The sequence below is a fragment of the Suncus etruscus genome, chromosome 5, assembly GCF_024139225.1.
Source record: "Suncus etruscus isolate mSunEtr1 chromosome 5, mSunEtr1.pri.cur, whole genome shotgun sequence".
In the NCBI taxonomy this organism is placed as follows: Eukaryota; Metazoa; Chordata; class Mammalia; order Eulipotyphla; family Soricidae; genus Suncus; species Suncus etruscus.
Window position 1 is genome coordinate 134,059,436 of NC_064852.1, and position 16,345 is coordinate 134,075,780.

General features: G+C 34.1%; 1 protein-coding gene across 1 annotated transcript in view; it reads right to left on the reverse strand.

Moving 5' to 3' along the window:
* The window catches only part of ZNF804A (zinc finger protein 804A), a 245,375-nt gene that overhangs the window by 39,987 nt on the left and 189,043 nt on the right, over positions 1–16,345 (reverse strand). Inside the window, exon 2 of the mRNA XM_049773541.1 lies at positions 11,103–11,246. Coding sequence (XP_049629498.1) covers positions 11,103–11,246 — 144 coding nt within the window. The remainder of the gene's footprint in view (positions 1–11,102; positions 11,247–16,345) is intronic.

Below are 16,345 nucleotides of genomic sequence, written 5' to 3' on the forward strand. Positions count from 1 at the left end.
AAATTTCAGCTAAAAATTATTTTAAAAAAAGACTGAATAATTGATAAATCCAGATTATATGGCAACTTATATTTTTCAATAGTGTGGATCCTCCCTAGTCCAGGTTAAAGGAAAAAAGAAAAGATGTCATATTTTTTGACATCCTAGAAGGCAAAGATGTTTCTTATAGGTAGTAAGAAGACACCTTAAATTACAAAAGTTTCTTTTTTACAAAAGTTGTTTTTGCCACAAGATTCTATATAATGTAGGTTTGCTTATTTAACTTTTAAAATATGACGTGAATAATTTAATGATGTATAAAAATATGATGTTGAAAATATTGAACTAGTCTATCACAATTAGTAATCATAATAAATCTTATATATAATAAATTCAAATGTATCTAAAAGCTTTGTAAGGTTGGTCAAAAGTATAGTAAAGAGGACTCAGTTCCAAATATCCAAGACTATTTTTACATGTGGGTAAATATAAGAAAGCTTAATTTAGTATGTATAAGTATGTACAAGTATAAATATAATACATATACATACACACATGTGAGTCCACATAGTAAAATAAAATGAACAATGGAGTATATAATATATCACATATCTTTTAATGCATATATATATATCTTATAATAAAAATATATATCTCCTTAATATCCTCATTGCTTTTCTTGCACTCCATGATATCAGTTGTAAATGTATATTTGTTTTGAGAAAATAGCTAGTGATCTTGGCAATATGCTTATACTTGAAAATATTGAATCTATTATTTGTCCCATAATTAATAATACAATTATGATCAGTTAATATAATGGTGAACGTTTTTCACGTCATTACAAATGTACATTTTTGTGTTAATTTCTTTATTCTCTGACATGATTCACGCCTCCCCCACTCCCCCAGTGGCTAATAGTAAGTATGTAGTATGTAGCGTTTTAACACACATTTAAACCAACGATTTACTAATTCTAAGTTTGTGGGTATTTTTTAAGCAAAAAAATATAAGATGTCTTTTTTGTTTTGTTTTGGGGCCATATCCAGTGAAGCTTAGGGCTTACTCCTGGCTCTGTACTCAGGAATTACTCTTGGTGCTCTTGGAACCAAATAGGATACCAAGAAAGAACCTGCATTAAACCCAGGCAGATAAACACTCTACCCACAATTCTATCACTTCAACCTGGAAATATAGTTTTTTTTTTTTTCAATGAGTCATTTTTTAGAAAGTTGTGAGGAGGGCCAGAGCAATAACGCAGTCAATCTAAGATGAACCTTGGTTCAATCCCCCACCTCTCATATGGTTCCCCCAAGCCAAGAGTAATTTCTGAGCACATAGCTAGGAGTAATCCCTAAGCATGACAGGGTATGCCCCCGCCACCCCCCAAAGGAAAGAAAGTTGTGAGGAGATGGGGCCACAGTGGTGGCACAAGCGGTAAGGTGTCTGCCTTGTACGTGCTAGCCTAGGATGAACTGTAGTTCGATCCCCTGGCGTCCCTTATGGTCCCCCAAGCCAAGAGCGATTTCTGAGCAGATAGCCAGGAGTAACCCCTGAGCTTCACCAAAGAAAGGAAGAAAAAAAAAAAGAAAGTTGTGAGAAGAGAGAAAGAAAGAAAATACATAATAAAGGACATGGCTTCTCCAGAAAAGCATAATGACAAAGATAAGCAAGCAGGTAAGAATTCAAGGAAGAGAGCACAGGCCTGATACAGTATTTATCTACATATGCCTTTGCATTTGTATATCTATGTCTATATTTATCTAGCTATTTCTAATCTATGTGTTTTGGGGTCTCACTTGCAGTATTTAGCGTTAAGCCTAAGGATCACTCATGGAGGGGTTCTGGGAATCCTGTGGTATGCCAGAGATAGAACTTATTTCAGTTTTATGTAAGGTAAATGTCTCACTTGATGTATTATCTTCATGGCACTAGTTACTGGTATTTTTGTAACATCTGCTTAACAGCTATAATAATCTAAAGATAGTTCTTGCTAGATGTCACTGTCCAATTTTTCCTGAGCAGCCTGCTCAAGGTGATTTTAATTAAGCCTCACTGGAGAGACAGACCTCTCTCTTCCACACTGCTCATTAGTTGAGATTATCTTTATTTTACAATGTATGTCATCGCCAAGGCAGGATCACCAGCTTTCAAGTTAGTTGTCTTCTCAGCATCTCCAAAATGAAAAGGAATATTCTGGACAAGTATTTTGATTATATATTTAAGAGACTGCAAAAAATCAAACACAAAAGTTGATGCTTAATTAAGAAAATTTATTTTGATAAGTTTGATTGATAGAGAAACAAAAAGTTAATATTGTTAGTAGTAATTCCAGAAAGTATAAGTAGAAATTACATAATTTTTATTATTATTTTGTATAATTCTATATAATTATTCTAATAATTTTCTATTATTATAAATTTTCTGTTAAGGTTTAAAATTTTATTACAATTTTATATTCTCTATTAGAATATAAATAAATCTCTATGATAAAATGTAACAAATAAATATGAATTATTCTTAAAATATATTCTATTTAATCAATTTCATAAGTGCATTTATCAAAATATTTATATTCATAAAAATGTAAACAAAATTTTGTTTGCATTACTAACGACATCACAAATTAACCTATAGAAACAAAACATATTGCCAAGAGTAAATAATTATCTTGTAATAAAAATGATACATAACTTCAATTAAAAGTTCAATTCAATTCTTTAACTGAATTCAATTCAATTCAACTTTCATCTGTTGAATTTTTCACACAAATAAAAATGTTAGTAGTAGCAAACTAAAAGTACTGTAAACTTTTTTACAGTTCCTCAATGTGAAAATGTCAGAAATAAATAAAATCTCTAACATTACATATATTTAAACTATAGTATTTTTCAAACCTTTTTTAAATACTTTTTTAATGTTTCAAACTTTTTCAAAATGTTTTTGGTTATATGATATAATTAACAGAGCTAAATTCTCTACTTAGAGTTGTGACATAACTGAGAAACTTCCTTCATTAAATCACTCAGGAGATAGCTACCAACCAACCTATTCATGACAGAAGGTAGGAGGGAAGAAGATTTGAACTCTGCTGGGAAAAATTTATACCAACAATCATAACTCAGATACTAGAAAATATTAATTAAAAAATTGGGTCACACTCAACAGTGTGAAGGATTTATTCCTGCTTTTCATTTAAGGATAATTCTTGGCAGGTTTATGGGGTGCCAGGGTTTGAACGTAGGTAGGCCAAGTACAAGGAAGAGCCCTAACCAAAAATTAGCAAAGTGATCAATTCAATTATATGTAACTTCTGGTTGAATGTAGGACCAAAGAGAGCCCAGTTCTGCCATAATTCTGGCAACTGGGTACACTTTTTTGATAGCTATCTATAGGGGAATAATGAAGTGATTTTCTATAGTAGAGTTTACATGGCTCCCAGGTGCTCTTGAAAAACAAAAATGTCTTTAAAATTTCCTAATAGATTTTTAAATTATTAGATCATATTTATGTAGCATTTATGTAGCAATACCTGGTCCTGTGGAAGCTGTAAAAGCCAATGCCACTGCCTGGCTAGGACTGCCTTGGGAGCAGAACAAATCAGCACAGCATAAACACTGAATCCTGACAAGCTGGGTGAAGGTCACTCCAAGCCCTTTGGGGGATATTGCATCCATACTGAAGTCACAAAATCAAAATGTTTGAGGGGCAGCTACTATAAGGCAATCATTCCTTTTTCTATCTCTTCATGGCATCAGTCTGACAAATCCCTTACAGTGAAAATAACTCTAAATTGCCCATAGACTGCCAGGTGAGAGGACAGGCACAGTGTGACTTTAGCTTAAGGGTAGATGAACAGGTGAAAGGGTTTAGAGAAAAATCTTTTCCTTTAACTTGATGCTGAGTTTTCCACTTGAAAAAGAATCTCCGTGACTAGAGTTCAAAAAGACATGTGCAAAAAAACAGGTTTGTTTTTTTCCACATAGAAAATTAGAAAGGAAGTGTTGAGTTTTGTATTAAACACATTTTGATTATGATGGCACCTAGGTCTTAACTATGAATTACACTGGATAGAATTATCTTTTATATTCAGAAATCAATGAAAGGTAGATAGCTTGAAATGTATATTTATAGGTACAGAAGTAGGAAAGGAAAGATAAAACCGGTCTTTAGTATCAGAAGTTTGTAATGAATCTACCTGCCACACTCATATCTCTCTTTACTCTTCAAATACATTTGCTACACAAAGAAATGAGAAGTGTGTGTGTGTGTGTATATATTTTATATATACATACATATATATATATATATAATTCTTTATTTTTCTCTGTAGGAAATCACCCTGCTAAAAAGTCCTAAAGATTTGGATATTTAGAGTAAAGCAGCTTTAGAAAGGCAGGATGCCATGGTGCATCAGATCTGCAAAAATAAGACAAAGCAGGAAACACCCTGCTAGGGATAAGTAACCCAGAGCAAGTTTACAAGAGAACAGTAAATTATGTGGCTTTCAGGAAGAATTTTGCTCTGAAAAAAAAAATAGAATAATCTCTTATCTTTAAGTGAAGCTTATACATTAAGTGAATAGGCCCGTTGTACTTTTATAATATATCCATGTGCTCCTGACTGTTTAGGTCCTTTATGCTAGAAAACTATTCACTAAGTAACAGAAAACTGTGTATATGACAGGAATAAAGGGGAAAGGGAATGCTTTCTTAAAAGAGTATCCAGATCATTTGTCTAGGATTGTGTAGGCAAGTCTACTGCCTGGGAAGTTGCATCATCTGTCCCATTCTTTCACTATATACCTAAGGTAGCATTGAAGTTCTTGGCTCAATGAGATATCCCATATTTTCTTTGAAGCAATAAAATGTATATGATCACTATATGAGAGTGTATATATATATGATGCGAGCAATTGAACCATGATTGGATCTGAACAAGCACTGTAACAACTTTATATTTTTGTCCCTCTGAAGTCATAATTTTGAATACAATCTAAATATCAAACCTTACTTGCTAGTTACATTGCAAAATATAACTTTTTTTTTTTTTGGTTTTTGGGCCACACCCGGTAACGCTCAGGGGTTACTCCTGGCTATGTGCTCAGAAGTTGCTCCTGGCTTGGGGGACCATATGGGACACCAGGGGATCGAACCGCGGTCCATCCAAGGCTAGCGCAGGCAAGGCAGGCACCTTACCTTTAGCGCCACCGCCCAGCCCCACAAAATATAACTTTTAATTCTAATTTGTATTTCCATTGTCTTTCCTAAAGGTCTCTTGTGATATATATATATGTCACGTGTTGTGTATGACTTCAATTTTACTGAAAAAGCATTCTCTTTTCAAACTAGCATTACAATGGGCCAGAGAAAGTGTCAGATAGAGGTGGCCAACCCTCATTGAATGCAAGCCCTGATAGTGTCCTTGCAATGTTAGAGATCACTTCAGAACACCATTACTTATGGTACCAAAACTATTAATACTTCTAATAAAGTAGAATTATTACAAGAAATAAAAAGTTAAAATAGGGCCCGAAGAGATAGCACAGCGGCATTTGCCTTGCAGGCAGCCAATCCAGGACCAAAGGTGGTTGGTTGGAATACCGGTGTCCCATATGGTCCCCCGTCCCTGCCAGGAGCTATTTCTGAGCAGACAGCCAGGAATAACCCCTGACTATCGCCGGGTGTGGCCCAAAAAAATAAAGTTAAAATAAAATTAAATGCAAACTATTGTTGAGATACATATAACACCTAGTCATTAAAATATTTCTAGATGTGTACTTTATTTTAAGCTCTAAATATTTAATATTTATTCTGTTTATTGCAATAAGGATGTCATTTTTTTAAAAATTATATAGAAAAACAGCAAAGTAATTTGGGGAAATCTAATATTTATACTATAAATCATCTATGTCTTATAATTTAGTAAAGTTTCAAAATTTAAGTGGATTTTTGTGTGACAGCTCTTGATTCTATTCTGTTCAATGATCTCTCTATAGAAGAACCAGTAGAACTCAGATGTAATTGTGTTCAAATAAGAGCTATAGTATTTAGTAAGTAAATATGCCACTTTGAATTTTCTCTTTTGGACTATATTTATATATGTATATATGCATTTACATATAATTTTTGGGTTCATATTTTGAGAATAATGTGAAAAGTTCTAGTCCTAGTCTAATAAAATTTTCTGAGATCAGTTTATAGGCAAACATACCCGGGAACATTGTCTATTTGGAAAAATATGAAAGATTCTCTTATTATCATAGGATTATTATTAATATCAATATAGTTTATTATAGTTTTTAATTTAACCAATTAAAGAATAATTTAATAATTTTTATAGACATATTTGACATTTTAGGCCAATCATTGTCTTAATAATGTTTTTTATAATTTCTATGTATTTTCTTTATTTATTTTGTTTTTTTTTTGGAGACCACATCAGTGACGCTCAGGGGTTACTCCTGGCTCTGCACTCAGAAAGAGCTCCTGAGGGACCATATGTGACACCAGGGGATCAAACTGCAGTCTGTTCTAGGTTAGCGCATACAAGGCAGCACCCTACCACTTGTGCCACCACTCCAGAAACTTTTATGCATGTTATCTATTTTTATGCATTTTATAACTATTTGTTAAAGGTGAAAAACATCATAAACAAATTTTATACTCTTCCACTGAAATAAAGTTGAATTTTTAAATATAAATTTATGTACTCCAGTCTAAATTGTGTGTCTATTGTTCATGTTTTGTTTTTTATTGTAGGTCTTCAATATAGTTTTAAAATACTAATAATATTTCAAGTGGTAATGGATATACTTGATTTAGTTTTAATTTATGATAAGGGAGCACCACACCTTGTGATGCTCAGGAGTTACTTCTGACTATGTACTCTCGGATCACTCCAATGAGAATTGGGAGACCATAAGGGTTGCTGTAGATATTTTAATTGAACTCCAGAAATTTTTGGCATAAAAAGAATGTCTGGTTATTTATCACAAACAATGTTGTATTATATCTGTATTTTTTTGAATATATGAACTATCAAAATCTTTCCATCAAAAACTCAAGCTTTTCTCCATCATCTCATCCGGCCGTTGTAGCAAACCATTTACAAATATTAGAAAAATAAAAAGAGGATAAAAATTTTTAGAATTAAATTCACAGGGCTGACTCCCATGGATCTGATATATATTTTGGTGACAGAGAAATGAAGCTATATATATATAAATGATTAGTCACTATTAATTAATTACACATAACTTTCAGGTAAGAAAACTTCCATGTGATTAGGAATAGAAATGGCCAACATGAACCGCATCTAATGCATTCTCTCCCTGCAGAGATATGATCCCAAGGCCATCTGGGAATAGAAGAGGAGGAGTAATGATGGAATGAGTCATAGAACTGCCAATTACCTGTTTTAGGAAAATGAACAAAAACTCAATTAACCCAATGACCAATAGAGAGAAAAAATTAGGTGAAGAGAAATGAATTTATTTTGTAGATTATGTAAAAAGAAAAGTAAGATCTGAATATTGTGCAGATTTTATTAGTTAATGCTTAGAATATTAATGAGAAAAGAAATGTTCTATTTTCTGTTATCATATTTAGGGCAGTAGAAATATAACTTTAATTATGCTTCTTAACAAAAACCTTATTTTATATCTAAAAAGGCTACAAAAGTCTAAGAATGTCAGGTAATTTTCAGTTCTGTTTTACCTGACTTATACATGTACTTTTGCAAACTAGTACTATGACGAAATATATATTGTATTTTAACTCAAAGCTTCAAAGGAAAATGTTTCACTCATCCACATATTTTGAAGATCAATCAAATCTCCCTCAATTTATTATCACTAACATTTGTAAGCAGATTATTCAAAAGAGGAAGACACACAGTTTTATAGAGATGACCACGTTAAGATCCATTATGAGAATATTTTTTTTGACTTAGAACTTAACTTTTTCGGTCAGGAATTATTATTTATCTTTATGAGATAGTCAATCCCAGGTGTGTTCAGAACTCGGTGCAGTTCTAGGGACCAAGATATGATGCTGGGGATAGATCTCAGTTCAGCTGCACACAAGACAAGCACCATACCCACAGTATTATTGCTTTGATAATATGTTGGATTATTCTAATATGTCTTCATTCTCATAGCAGTTATATTATTCACTTCAGACACACAGCATATAAATTATAAATGGATAGAGTCAAGTGTCTTTGGAAAAGTTATAATAGATAGCAGCTCTAAAACAAATAAGTGGTTCAAAAGAATGATTTTTTTATTTTGAGATTTAAACTACTTGCAGGAGAAAGCCATTTATGAAATATAAGTGATTATTTTAAAATGGATGCATGATTAGAAATCGCCCTTTCACAAGTATATATCCTTCTTAACAGTAAACATAATATATCAGCAACTTAAACAGCATGCAGTATATGCATTCTTAAAGTGCTTTCTATACAAGAAACCATTTAATTTTTATATAGACTGAATTTATGTTAGGAGTCATTGCTGTACTATCTGAGAAAATGATTTAAAGCAAATAACACATTCAGAAACTCATTCGATCTTCTGATCTCATCAGGGCAGCACAAAAAATATGCCACGCATCGTGACTACATAACAAACAACTGTTCTATCACATATTTGTGTTAATTCCTGTTTCTAGAAAAAATAATATCTCCAAAGAGTCACCTCAACACCATGGGGTTGCTGAGGTATGCAAAGTACTGGCTAAAAACCTAGGCAAATAGTATTCAATCTCTACAAATTGTGAAATCCAGCCATAGATAAATACCAATATGAGTCTGGAAATCAATTGTGAACAAAAGTTGTTACACTCTAATTAATACTCTGGTCTCTGGTTGATATTTTTAAATATGTTAGATTCAGTGATTCCACTCTGGCATACCTCAACACACACAAACACACACACACACACACACACACAAATGCATCAATTTGAAAAGATATAAGCACTCCTGTTTTCATTCTAGCATTTACTAGTGCAATAGTCAAGGATATAACAAAAACAGCCCAAATGTTCTACAACAGATGAAAGGATAACGACACTATGGAATATTTACACCCAAATGATCCACAACAGATGAAAAGATAACAAAATTACAGAATATTTACACAAAGAAATGCCATTCAGTCACAAGAGACAATGAAATTCATGCAGTCTTCTGCAGCCTCAACCAGAGTTCACAGCCATTTAGTGTTCCTGTCTCTATGCTTTAATGACCCTAAGCATTATCAAAAATGATACTCTAGAAATTTGAAATAGAACTTATCTGAGTTTCCTTAACTTATTGTACAGAGAGTACACTATCATACACTATTAAAATCTTAAAATGAAAATTACATATTGGAATTACAAATTCCATAACCTCCATGTCCTCCAAATTATTAAGCAATTTTCAACTTCCAGATAAGCTATGGATAAAGGAAGCATTATTTGTTAAATATTTAATATTTAACAAATTGTTTTTAAATAATTTGCCTCACAGATACAACATACACATTTTTAATTACCTAGCTCATACGATAAAGATGTGTAGGAATAATAAGGAAAATATTGGGGGGGGTCCACACCAGGCGGCACTGAGGGATTACTCCTGGCTATGTGCTCAGAAATCGCTCCTGACTCCAAAGACCATATGGGACACCAGGGATTGAACCCAGGTCCATCTTGGACCAGCCACATGCAAGGCAAACTGTGATAGCTGCTGGGCTATCACTCATGACCCCTGAAAAAAAAAATTCTTATTTGCAAAATTAGCATTCCAGGATGCCTTACTAAAAACTGTAAGTTTTATAAAAAAAAAACTAATAGAATTTATTTCAGTTATAATTCATGTATCATAATTATATAAAATATCAGTTATAAGATGATAATTATATCATATAATAATTACCATAATTATATCATGTATCAAAATATATATCATGCTTGTATAATATCAGTTATATCATATTTTTATTAACATTGCAACAACATAGGTTGTGTATATACTTTATGTAGATGTAACAGAAGAAATGAAGCTTCTGTTAAATCTTTCCCTTGGCTATAACTATTGGTTAAAATTTATTCTACCAGAGAATGGAGGGACCAGGGACCAATCATTAAGTGTAAAATGCATTAATGTTGTATGCAAATGAAAGCTAAACTTATCTATAAATTCTCTAAATCAAATAGTTAAAATAAAATAATGTAAGTAATTAAAGCGAAATAAATTGCATGCAAAGGTATATAAGCAATCAGTGTTATAACTAATACCAAATATTATGATAATTACAATATTAATGAAAAGCTAGGCTGCATTATATATATTTTATTAACAAATATAAATGTGGATTTTGTTTCTGAATTCATAGCTGACTGCTACATTATATTAAGTGCATGACATCATATAAATTGTTTTTTGTTTTTGGGGGGAGAACGCGGGGGGCCACTCCAGTGCTGGAGGATCGAATTGTAGTTCATCCTAAATTAGCACATGCAAGGCAAATGCCCTACTGCCTTCACCACTGCTCCAGAACCTAAATTGATTTTTTAACTCAGGCATGATGTAAGAAAATAGAATTTCTATTACTAACTTTATTTCTGACATACTGTTTAATCACTTTATATAGCATGTATATAAGAAGAAAATTAATCTAGTGTAAAATCTATAAGAAATTTAAATAACACAAAATTAATTAAACCAAATTATATACCTAATAATAATGTATTGTTCTTACTCTAATTTTTTATATTTGTGGCAGTTACCATGGGAAATGATTTATACAGTAAACATTAATTACTTATTTATATTTTATAGTGGTAATTAATAAGTTGGAACATATTTATATGATAACTGGCAATAGAATATAATTTTCAAATCACTACTACTAAAAGTCAATGAAAACTATTTCTTTTTATCAGTAATTAATTCAGGTTTAGTTTTGGTACTTAATATATTTATGTTATAATCATCAAATCATCATGCAAAATAGCATTTTTAAAAACTACATAGCAAATATTTTTAAATATTATATATGTATTATCTGCATAAGTCACACTATTTTAAAATGTCAAATATGCCATATGTTTTGAACACCTCCTTCTTACCTGCTTGTGTGCATGGTCATAAGAATTAATGTGATTGTCAAATTCCTGGTGCTTATAATATTGCTTGTCACACAGTTCACAGTAAAAATTGGCCTTCAGATCTTCCAGAGCTTTTGCTATAGTGTTCTCTTTCTCAGCATAATCCTAAAAATGAAAATTTTAAGAAAAGAAGCAATTAGTTTTCCTCTGAATTCACTTAGTTCTGACAGTTGTCTACTTTAATATAATAATTGGACAAATATAATGAGGGGAAATTTAATGTAACATCACAATAAATTATGAGTTTGGAAAATAAAATATAAGTAGTATAAAGGGCAAAAATAAGCCATTGTAAAGTCATTAGAACTAATTATTAAAAATAAAAGTAAGCCATAGGAAAAAAAAACAGAAGATTTTTTTAATCCTAACATAGAAAGGAAAAGAAAAATAAAATGAAATGGTATGTTTACTTTTTGACAATGGCTTAGTTTATAAGACACATAGATTCTGAAAATAATTAAATATACCTTGTAAAACAGGGACATATTGGTGAATAATTATCCATTTGTACTATTTGTTTTAAAAATATAGTAACACATTCAACCGAACTAGGTGACTATATTGTTTTTATCTTGACCCATAGCAATTTAGGCTGAACCTTAAAAAAGTGCATACATTGTTCAATGATAAAATATTTCCTGGCAAATTATATCCTAAACTGAGAGGACTGAACTATAATTTTTGCTTTCATCATGCTCACAGTAAATAGAAATAACATAATATAACTCCTGGAAAAATTGTTCTAAGTTATCATTAGCTTTCATTTGTGAAATATAAAATAACAAAACAGGCATCTGTGAGGTTTCCAAAGGTGGCACCAGGTGGAAGACCTTCTGCTGCCTCCGCCCCTCTCCCCCGTTGCGTCTGTGAGGTTTCCAGAGGCAGCACCAGGTGGGGGACCTTCCTTTGCCTCCACCCCTCCCCACTGTCGGGTCTGTGAGGTTTCCTGGGGCAGCATTCGCCAGGGGACTTTCCTCTACATCTGCCCGCCTCCCAAGTACATCTCCCAGGTCTTTAGCAATCCCAGCTGGGACGGCCTAGGAACCATAGCCGAGAGGGTTTTCCAACAGAGGCCTGGAGGAGGCGGAGCTCTGCTGACTTCCAGGTAGGGGAGGAGAGCAAAGGAGCCAGACTCAGCAGTGCCCCCACCATTGTGGCCAGGAGCGGTACTGCACTGGCTGGCAGCAAGAGGCGGAACACTTACCAGGCTTCCACTAGAGGGCACGCTAGAGGCCAAACTTCAGCCACCCCACCCAACAGTCCCACCCAGAGCTGCAATCCAGAGAAGGGACGCAGCCCGACACTCAGGGAGCAAAAGCAGGCCGAAATCAGAAGGCACTGCTCTCCAAGCCACACCAATAAATGTATAAAAACATGGGTAAACTGAGGAGGACTCTAACAGCTGGAGATACAGAGAGAACTCCTAAGTTCCTAAGTCCACCAAAATGCACAGATCCAAGAAGTGAAGACTTAAAAGCAGCCATGAAAAAGGAAGTGCAAGGCATGGTACAGGAAATGAGAGAATCGCTAGCCACCGAGTACAAGAAATCCATGGAGGAACAAATTAGCCAAATTAAAGAAGATTTGATACAGAATATGAGAGACTCCATACAAAATCAATTAAAGGAATTAACAGACACCATAAAAAGCCAGACGAGCAGAATCATAGAGATGGAGAAGCACATAGTACTTGAAGGAAAACTGCAAACCAATAATGACCAAGAAACCAACAAGGAATTAAGAGGCAAGGCACTGGAAGGAAAAGTCCAGTACTTAATGAACAAAGAAAAAAGAAATAATCTAAGAATTGTAGGTATACCAGAAGGGGAGGAAACAGGGAAAGGGAAATAACAAGTAGTTAGGGAAATAATAGCAGAAAACTTCCCCACCCTTTGAAAAGAGGACACCCTGCAAATCCAGAAAGTGAAAAGAGTCCCTAATAAAATAGACCCTAATAAATCAAGAATAAGACATATAATAATACAAATGGCAAAAAAGAGAGAGAGAGAGAGATGAACTCCTTAAAGCAATAAGGGAAAAAAGGAACCTCAAGTACAAAGGAAAGGACATAAAAATCAAACCAGATCTCTCATTTGAAACAATTCAAGCAAAAAGACAGTGGAATAAAATATTTAAATGACTGAATGAAAGAAATATCCAGCCTAAGGTACAATACCCAGCAAAACTGTCATTCATATGGGATGGTAGCCTAAAAACATTCTCAAACAAAAACTTGCAGTATTTGTGCAAGCAAAAGCAATCCTAAATGTCCTACTCAGAGATGATCTACACAATCCAAACCCCCGATTGTAACACCAACCACCCTACCCAACACAACTGCACAACAGCCCTCTCTGTCAATAATCTCCCTAAATGTTAATGGGCTAAACTCTCCCATTAAAAAAACACATAGTAGAGAACTGGATTAAAAAACATAAACCGGACTTCTGCTGCCTGCAAGAAACACACTACAAGGAATGGACAGGCATAGGCTTAGAATAAAAGGATGGAAATCAATCTTTCAAGCCAATGGAAAACAAAAAAAGCAGGGACAGCCATTCTTATATCAGACCAAATTCCATTCAACCTCAAGAAAGTGATCAGAGACCAAGAGGGTCACTACATACTAATCAGTGGAACAATAGATCAAGAGGTACTAACCCTGATCAATATTTATGCACCTTATGTAAAATCAGCAAAATATGTGAGGCAGTTGCTTAGTAACCTGGAGAAACACATGGAGGGAAATGTGATAATAGTAGGAGATTTCAATACTCCACTATCACCACTGGACAGATCCAGCAGACAGAAAAATAGCAAAGAAATAAGAGCCCTAAATGAAAAAATTAGAAGATCAAGGGCTAATAGACTTATATAGGGCCCTCCACCTCCAGGAAACAGAATACACATTCTTCTCCAGGCCTCATGGAACCTTCTCCAGAATAGACCATGTCTTAGGATACAAATCAAATCTATAGAAGACCACAAATGTAAGGATAATTAGAAGCACCCTATCAGATCAGTATGCAACAGAGATCAAAATTAATTGCAAGAAGAAGCAATAGAGAAAAACTAACACCTGGATTTTAAACAACATGCTGCTCAACAACAGCTGGATCAAAGAGCAAATCAAGGAAGAAATATAAAGATTCCTTGAGACAAACAATAATAAAGAGACAACTTGTCAAAATTTGTGGGACAGAGCAAAAGCAGTAATTAGAGGTAAACTCATAGCAATAAAGGCCTATGTCAAGAAAGAGGAAAATGACAAAATCAACAATTTAAAGGATCATGTCAAGGAATTGGAACAACAGCAGCAAAGATATCCAACCACAAACAGAAGGCAAGAAATAGTAAAAACCAGAGCAGAAATAAACAACATAGAATCTAAGAAAACAATACAAAAAAAAATCAATGAGACAATGGGGAGGCCTATACTTTCATCATAAGTATAAACCTATATAACACAACCTCTTATCTTGTTTCTTCACAAATGTAAAGTGATCTACGATATCACTTTCTCCCTTTTTCTTTGTTTTGTTTTCTTTTTTCTTTTCTTTTTTATTCTTGTTAGTTTCTTTTATTTGTTTGTTTTATATTGTTTTATTGTAGTTTTTGTTATTTGATTTGATTTGTTTTTGTTTCTTTTGGGTCACTCCTGGCAGAGGGTGCTCCTGGCTCTATGTTTGGAGAATGCCCCGGGTGGGCATGGGGGACCATGGGGGATGCCGGGATCTGAGCCACTGTTCTTTTACAGGAAGGACAGATGCCTTGTCTCCATGCTATTTCTCCCAGCCCCACTTTATTCCTGTAATTATGTCTTTAATTTTTTTTTATTTTTTAAAAGAAACTTTTATTCCTTTAGATAGGTGTGAGCATATATATTCCTAGTTTTTGTCAGGTGTCTGTTTCCTTTTCTCTCCACCCCCAAATCCACCAGCAATATAAGGTAGCACCACTTCCTCCTACAAAGACATATTAAACAAAGGGGAAACTGTACGTGTAAAATAAGCTCTTATCTACTAGGGATAAGAACTCATACTTGTTTACAACACAGGGACATCTCCCACCGTGAATGTATGTCATGTGGAAACAACTTAGGCTCCAGGGAACTAGACACTGACCATCCAGCTTTGACTCCTGGATCCCAGACATAGAAACAACAGAGTTCTTCACAACAGCTCCAGGAACCAAGTCTCCTCCAGGGCATTCACAATGCTGCTCTGACGCCACCATGCACCAGTTCTAAATTGATAACCTGACAATGAGGAAATGGGAACAAATTGATCTAAGAGCAAGTTGTCCTTCCTCATCAGCTAAAGATAAGACAAAATCAGAAAACATGTCACCCTTTGGTCTGTGCAAAAGCCAAGATCGCTATATACAGATGACTGGTTGTTACAACCAGGACTGGACAGTACGCATCCAGGGACCAACAACAACAGCAACAAAAAGCTCTAGCCTAGATTTTGGCCTACGATTTGTTCAACAAAATAGATCTCTAATTCCAGAGGTCTGACTGAGACAACTGCAACTGAGCAGATCTTCCGGAAACATAATGAAAGACCTTATCCCAGGCTCTGTCCTAGGAGCAACATAATGACCAAGATCACCAACTACAGAAGATGGATTAAAATGACACTGAAGAAGCATAACTGCTAGAACCATAAAGAAAGACTTCATCATAAGCTCCATTACTTGAGCTGCAAGTCACCAAGATCTCTAGATACAGAGGTTTGTCTGATATTACCATTCAAGACAAAGCAGAAATCTTCCATACACCACGAAAGCACCAAGGGGAGAGTAATTGATCATGCAAGGAGTCTATAGTTAATCCCATGACAGTATAATTCAGGGGTAGAGAAACCCTGTATCTCCTAGGCCAAAGGAATTCTCTCTACAATATCCCCAATAGTTACTGTGCCTATGCAGGGGGGAAAAGAAAAGGGAAAAAAAGCACAAAACAATCATTTTTTTCACATATTTATTTATTGATTGATCGATTTTTGACATCTTTATTTTGGTGTAGAGATTGAAGTTAATGTCTTCAATATTATTTTATTTTATTTTATCTTATCTTTCTCTTTCTTTTTGCACTCCAGCATGATTTGATTTCAGAACCAAGACTATTGAGTGGTACTTGTCTTTATTGCTGTAGTGCTCACTGGATATTTAATTTGATATTTCTTTCTGTATTGTTGTGG